At 35.8% G+C, this 7,760-nt stretch overlaps 1 protein-coding gene across 2 annotated transcripts; it reads left to right on the forward strand.

Moving 5' to 3' along the window:
- The first annotated feature begins 2,341 nt into the window (after window positions 1–2,341).
- On the forward strand, window positions 2,342–5,829 carry LOC113070017 (coiled-coil domain-containing protein 126-like). 2 transcript variants are annotated; one of them, XM_026243170.1, is made up of 4 exons: window positions 2,342–2,623; window positions 3,873–3,937; window positions 4,061–4,362; window positions 5,457–5,828. In XM_026243170.1, exons 3-4 carry the CDS (start codon window positions 4,128–4,130, stop codon window positions 5,726–5,728), a joined length of 507 nt encoding a protein of 168 aa, XP_026098955.1. In that variant the 5' UTR covers window positions 2,342–2,623; window positions 3,873–3,937; window positions 4,061–4,127; the 3' UTR covers window positions 5,729–5,828. The 2 variants fall into 2 exon arrangements, with proteins under 2 accessions (XP_026098955.1, XP_026098957.1); XM_026243172.1 differs by having other exon boundaries at window positions 3,873–4,362; window positions 5,457–5,829.
- The last annotated feature ends 1,931 nt before the right edge of the window (window positions 5,830–7,760 follow it).

The following is a 7,760-nucleotide window of genomic DNA, read 5'->3' on the forward strand; positions in this document are numbered from 1 at the left end:
CAAATAATAATATTACATAATATAATGTGGTGAAGTGGAAAGAAGAAAATTAAATACTTACATCTGCATGTGAAACCAGTCCATCTTCATGTTCCTGGAAGTGGGACATTAACGTTAGAATCTTGACAAGCAGGTGTACCATATCTTTGTTCTCATCCTGGGACATCCTCCAACTTTCATTAAAAACACTTAAAAATATTCTGTCTACTGCTCTCTCCTCTTCCTCTCTCTCTAACTCTCTCTCACACACACACACACACACACTCACTCACTCTCTCTCTCTCACACACACACACTCTCTCTCTCTCTCACACACACACACTCTCACACACACACAAAACTGTATTTGAGGCTGAGGAACAAGTTAGAATGTAAGTGAATGAAGTAACGTTTCCTCTGTGATATAGAGATTTGTGCCAATAAATCCAGTGCAAAATTAAAATTAAAATGTGCTCACATACAAAGCCCACTTTATTAATAATAAGTTCGAATATATTTAGATTACACTCTAACTAGTTTTAGATACGACTTATATTGAAAGACTAATGTGTCACTCCGAAAAAAACAAACGTTTCTCACCATAACGTTAACGCTACTCTTTCCATCTATCCAGTCAAGTGCTCATGCAAAAGGCGATGAGTTTATGCTTCCTAAGTAAAATTAAGTTTACAGGCCTATTTTCGATTTCCCAATATATAAGGATAATATATAAGTTACCAACTTTATACGCACCTAACTTAGCAACATTAATGCAAATAAAACAAATCCTCCATTTTAAACTACACTGGGTTGGCGCCAATGCAAAATGTAAATATAATTGTGCAAATAAGTGTTTCAGAAAATCAGGAAAACACACTTACTTCATATCCTCGTTATCTGCAATCTGTAATCGAGATTATATTTGAGATAATATCCGTTTTATTCACAGAGACTTTTCTCTGGTATCAGACGCTAACCGTTGCTCCCCTCCCCCACCGATCACGTGCTCATCTTCTAAAGTTGCCAAATATGTTCAATTCATATCCAATTAAATAATCAGCGAACGCAAGTATTTTATATTTAAGTATTTACAAGTTTAACATTTACAGGATTTTACACCAGGAAAAAAAAAACGATGCTAATCCTTCACAAACACACTCATACACACTTAACTTTCAGGAGAAATTTGTAAAAATTGCATACATGCTAGTTCACCGTCTTGGCAAGATTTGTCAAAGGTAAATTCAAATATTGTGCCCACATTAAAAAAACGCTGCAGTTTAAGATAAAAATGTATTCAGACTTTGATCTGCTTACCTGTAAATGAGCCTCAACTTGAGATGAAATCCATAAAACTTTGACTGAAACCATGCTCCTCCATGCGTCAGCTAGCCTTTGGTTCCCCCTCTCCCACCGATCACGTGTGCATTTACGGTAAGACACCGTAATTTTAGAAAACAGTTCAGTACTGTATATTTACGCTGTTAATATGCTGTAAATTTACAGAAATTTTTTACAGTGCAACAGGGCAATTGTATATGCTTTTCCTTTGGCAACATCTCAAAGTCTGTGCAATGGTGTTTATACCTGAGAATGAAATAAAATAAAATTTAATTTAATTAAATTTAAGCATCCAAAAGCGACTTACATGAATTAAATAGAATTATTGAATCTGTTTGTTTACGTGTGTGTATCAATAATATATATTACTGGTGATCCATACCTGTGTGTACAGAAACAAGGTGGCTCTGGTTCAAAGGGATGTACAAAAAAAAAAAATTCTTTTCCACAGTGACTGTGAAACTTTTCTTTTTTTTTTTTGTTTGTGGTTTTGGCTCTTTATATAAACAAGTAATCGAGTGGCAAAACTTGTTTGTAATGAAGGTTGTTCTTGACGTCTGTATTTCTAGGCAACGAACAAACAATATCGATCAGAGCTTTCTCTACATTGTCTAAATTAGGTAACAAAAAAAAACAATTGTTGAAAATATCTAAATGTAAAAATCCAATGAATCAATTTCGACCATAGATTTCGACTACGTTTGTACCTCTGAACTACATTTCCCATGCTGCCTATGGACTTTTGCGTGAGTGACGTGGGCCAGACTCACTCAAATCAAGTCATACAATCAAGTCGTAACGTTACATAAACATACTTCCAGAACATATTATTTGTATTTTACATTTGCTGTTACTTATTTTTCCGTCCATCCGGTCATAATAAACGAACCGTTCGAAATTAATTGTACAAAAAAATTGCTCAGTCCAGTGTGAGAGAATCGTTTAGACTAGAGAGATTTATGAACTGATTCGTTGAAAAGATTCGACCAGTTCACAACCGGATGTGGCCGGTGCGTGTCGTCGTGACGTCGTACGCAATAGCTCGTGTGGTTACCAGAGGGAAATACTACTGACATTTTTCTGTATTAGTTCTTAGTTTCGATACACCAGGTGGATCTCGTATTTATTTTAAGGCGTTAACTTACCCCCAAAAGAATTAGCTTCTTAGAGACGCATGCTTTGAAGTTATGCTGCAGTTTGAATATTGTTTTAATATTACAGATTTTTTAAGATAGCAAACGTGCTTAGAAGATGTCAACAATGTGGAGTCTACGAATCTGTCATCTTGACCAAAGTATTTAAGGTAATTTCAGTGTTAGCTATGTTATCGTAGCAGTTTCACCAGGCTGTTCAACACCTTTCAGACCCGGCCTGGTCGAGATAACGTTAGGTGTTCAGTCGTACAGTCGATTTCGTTGAGCTGCTTAAATTAATATCAGTATGCAGACCTTGAGAACCGAGAAAAAAGATCAAAACAATCATGTGTAGAAGCATGATATGATTCTACCCAGAATGCTGAAAGCTATTGGGTTTTTGTATATTTGCTTATACTGCATGTTAAATATCAGTGGTCATGTTTTAATGCTATCCTTTTCTCCAATACAGTGTTACAGCTGCTTTACGATGACATTAACAGTTAAACTGAAGGATGTGTTTAACTAATAATAACGATCTTTTCAGCAAAGGCATGATATGTCTGACCTCAAAGCTTTAACCCAGTTTTATGCTATAATTCCCATCTTAAATTTCATGTGACTATACTTTTTTACAGCTTTACAGCCGAAAACAATAGTTTGACAGGGTGGAGCACACAGTGTAAATCCCTTGTACTTTGTTCAGTCTTTGATAATAACAGTAACAAGATTGATTTCATCTTGACTAATATTATCAATGCTACATTTTAACATTGCTGATATTGGGGAAGTCGTGGCCTAATGGTTAGAGAGTCGGACTCCCAATCGAAGGGTTGTGAGTTCTAGTCTCGAATTGTGGGTGGGGCGAGTGCATGTACAGTTCTCTCTCCACCTTCAATACCACGACTTAGGTGCCCTTGAGCAAGGCATCGAACCCCCAACTGCTCCCCGGGCGCCGCAGCATAAATGGCTGCCCACTGCTCCGGGTGTGTGCTCACAGTGTGTGTGTGCGTGTGTTCACTGCTCTGTGTGTGTGCATTTCGGATGGGTTAAATGCAGAGCACAAATTCTGAGTATGGGTCACCATACTTGGCTGAATGTCACTTTCACTTTCACTTGTTTTGCTGATCTGTGGGGATGTGATGATTAAACGTGGACGTGTTTCTCCCTCCTGCATTATTAATTAACATCTAAAGCACCATCTCATTGAGTGATTTGTGACTGGGTGGAGAGTAGCACTGTAACCACTGAGGGAAAAATAGTGATGACACTGCTTCTGTTCACTTATGAATGGAAACGTAATTTATGAATACAAACTGAAATCTTAGGCTTTGCATATTTACTGCAACTACAGCTATTTAATATGATTAATCTAAAAAAATGTTTGCGTGTTTTGTGTGTGTGTGTTGTATTTTACAGATACATCTTGCACCTGATGCCAATTCAGCAATTGACAATTACTTCCAAACCATCCATCTTCCATGGTGATAATTTCCTAGTCAAAACAGCTAAACAAATGCATGAGACCAGTGACCTTATTACAGGATCTTCTCCCCATTCCTAATTTTAACCTCCACTCTGCTTTTTCATGACTTAATTATTCCCAGCCCTGAACCTGACACCCTCTTATAAACCTGTCCCCACCCCGTCGCCCATCAGACCTGCAGCATTGCCATGCTGGGCTGTCTGCTGCGTAGGAGCATGTCTCACAGACTGAGTGTGTTTCTGGTAGTCTTCGGCCTGGCCTGGTGTCTGCTGCTGCTTCACTACACCATCACACAACCACGGCGCCAGAGCAGCGCAGAGCTCCGCCAACAGATCCTCGAGCTCAGCCATCGCTATGTCAAAGTCCTTAGTGAGGAGAACCAGAACCCTTCAGGGCCCCATGGCATCTCCATGGCAGGATATGGTAAGAATTTATTATCCTATTCATTATTTAATCCCCCTCCCATTGTTCCTAACCTGTCTGCGGTTTTATAATGCGGTTTTATAGTCCATATGACTTTCACAAAAGTCAAAACAAAAATTTTGTGTGATGAAATAACCAAAATTGACATCTAAAGCAAACGTTATTGCGTATTTTAACCAAACAAAATTGTGCAGTTTTAACTTGTTGCCTGAGCTTAGAAACTTGTTTACGCTGTACAACAAGATTCAGTTAATTTACATCAGTTAGTACAACAGTTGTCGTGAACAATGAAAAATAATTTTATTGTAGCTAATGTTTTTTGTTCATAAAACATTAACAAATGTTAATTTAGACTACTAAAAATGTTAAATAATTATTAGTAAATGTAAAACTTAACATTAACATGAGTGAAATTAAAAATGAACTTTGTTGGTTGTTAGTTAGTAAATTACGTTAACCAAAAATTACAAGTTGAAATTTTATTTTATGTTTTCCCTCGCTGGTAATGCTTTACAAAAGGTCCTATTTGTTAACAGTAGTTAATGTGTTTACTAACATGAACTAGCAATTAAAACATTTACAACATTTATTGATCTTGTTTCCATTTATTAACGTTAGTAATTAAAAATAAAATTTTAATGATAATGTAAACAACTGTATTTTTATTAAACAGTATTAACAAAGATTATTACATTTAAAATTAAAAAGACTAACAAATGTTGTAAAAATATATTGCTCAATGTTAGTTCACATTACATTTGTATATTTTTCCTGTGAACAAGTATTAGAATTCTAGTGTAAATAAATACAACTTTTGATTTTAAAAATTAACATAAATAATATGAGGGCTGTAGCAATACCATTTTATTTTTGTTAATTGTGCATTTGACAAATGGTAATAAATGAAACCTTAAAGTTTTATCTAAATTATTTTAAATTATTTTATAAAATATAAACACATTTATTCTTTTTTTTTTTTTTTTTTGAAGCTTATGTGAATAAATGGCCTGCTTCGCATTCAGGGAGGGTGTGGTAGAAAGAGGTTTAGAAATAACATAATACTAATCCTTGCCTTATCTCTTGTTCTGCTGAAGCTGACTTGAAGAGGACAATTGCTGTGCTGTTAGATGATATTCTCAACCGTTTGGTGAAGTTGGAGGGGAAAGTGGAGGCTGCTGTGAATGCCTCTATACAGAACATCTCCCATCCTGCTGTTGGTGCCAGCACTCTCCTTGCTGCCAGAGTCACTGTTTCCAGGTCCACCAAACATAATAGGTCTGCCCACCGGCCAGAGAGACGTAGTTACCCTCTGTACTTCCTGTCACAATCACCTGACAGGTCACATAAGCCGCACTCTTTGAAATAGGAAACTGTGGCTATGGACATCTTCTGCATCACTACAGCAAAGACTGAGATACAGAGATAAATAAATAAACGTGTGTGTGTGTGTGTATATATATATATAAATACAGTGGGGCTCGAAAGTTTGGGCACCCCTTGCAGAATCTGTGAAAATATGAGTAATTTTCAAAAAATAAGAGAGATCATACTAAATGCATGTTATATTTTATTTAGTTCTGACTTGAGTAAGATATTGTACATAAAAGATATTAACATTTAGTCCTCAAGACAAAAAAATTGCTGAAATTATTAAAATAACCCCACTCAAAAGGAAACAAGATGCATTAAGAGCTGGGGGTGAAAACTTTTGAACACGATGAAGATGGCCAAATTTGTCTTATTTTGTTGAAATATTTTTTTTTTTCCATTTAGTTCTGCCCTTCGTAAGCAACAGAAGATACTTGTATGTTTCCCGGTTCACAAATTAAGTACAATTTACCTTGAACTTCAAATTCCAAAAGTTTTCACCCCCAGCTCTTAATGCATATTGTTTCCTTCTGGAGTATCAGTGAATGTTTGAATCTTTTTAAATAGTTGTGTTTGAGTCCCTCAAATGTCCTCAGTGTGATAAGGTGCATCTCAAAATCATACAGTCACTGCTGGAAAGGGTTCAAATATGTAAAGATGCTGGAAAACTGAAGAATCTGCAGGACTTTAAAGATTTTTCTGAAGAACACTGCTCAGTTTAACTGTTCAGAACAAACAAGGGACTCATGCACAACCATCACAAAACAGAAAGACAGCCGAGGATCATCAGGTGACCACACACAGTACTAAGAACCAAGGGTTCCCAAACTTTTGAGTGGGGTTATTTTAATAATTTCAGCAATTTTTCTGTCTTGTGGACTAAATGTTAATATATTTTATGTACAATATCTTACTCAGGACAGTACTAAATAAAAAATAACATGCATTTAGTATGATCTCTCTTATTTTTTGAAAATGACTGATGGCATTTTCACAGATTCTGCAAGGGGTGCCCAAACTTTCGAGCCCCACTGTGTATATATATATATATATATACACACACACACACACACACACAATTTTTCTTTTTAGACTAAAACAGCTTTTAGACATTTATGTTGTGCACATGAGCTTCTGCTTGATTGTTTTGTCTTATATTCATGGATCACAAGTATATTTTATAACTTCTGTGCAATATGGAATATAAGATACGAGAGAGTGATAGGATGTGTTTTCTAACAGAACACTTTTTTTTTTTGATATACGGATGTGTTTCATAAAGTATCTTTAAAAGACACCATGTACGCACTGTCTCCACAGCTAGCTAACGTTGTGTAGTGCACGTAGATGGACTCCAGAGCGAAGGTTTACACGTAGCACCTTTTAATTGTTAAGACTTTATGGGTTGCTATACATTAGCTATTGAACTGTGGAGGAAAGGAGCTGATCCAAAGAATTATCTCAGTCAATAGTTGATTGATGTCTCTTTAGCAGGTTGATTTGTTTAAGGGGTGGGGATATACCTCAGTTGCTGTTAGTACATGGAGCTGAATCACAGCAAAACTCAACGCAGCATTAAGCTTTCAGGAGGAACTGTACCATACAACACAACTCAGTCCATACAATAAAACATGTGCCAGACTTCAGATGTGTCAGTGTATGTGCTGAAACGTTGTTTTTTAATTCCTTAATTAAAAAGCTCTTTTAAATAAGAACGCTTTCTTCCAAGTGCTTCAAATAATGCAATGCTGCCAGTAACATGTCAATAAAGTGTTTTTTTTGTTGTTTTTTTTTTGTTTTTTGGATATGTTGCTTTTAATCTATAAATTATAATCTTATAATTTGCTAGTGTACATTAATACACACTCTGTTTCAATCTATCTGTCCCTCTATCTGTCTATTTATCTATCATGTTGATTTATAATCTATAATTTATATTTCAGTCAGGGATCCACACTCGCTTAATCTTCTTAATCACTTTATGATTTATTATAATTTTGCAGCAGAGAACAATCAAACGTTTCGGCAGT

Source organism: Carassius auratus, unplaced genomic scaffold (genome assembly GCF_003368295.1).
Source record: "Carassius auratus strain Wakin unplaced genomic scaffold, ASM336829v1 scaf_tig00002696, whole genome shotgun sequence".
Lineage (NCBI taxonomy): Eukaryota > Metazoa > Chordata > Actinopteri > Cypriniformes > Cyprinidae > Carassius > Carassius auratus.

Coding starts and splice junctions, on each gene's coding strand:
- LOC113070017 (XM_026243172.1), top strand. CDS start 4,128: ATGCTGGGCTGTCTGCTGCGTAGGAGCATGTCTCACAGACTGAGTGTG. Junction 4,363..5,456: donor CATCTCCATGGCAGGATATG/GTAAGAATTTAT, acceptor GTTCTGCTGAAG/CTGACTTGAAGAGGACAATT.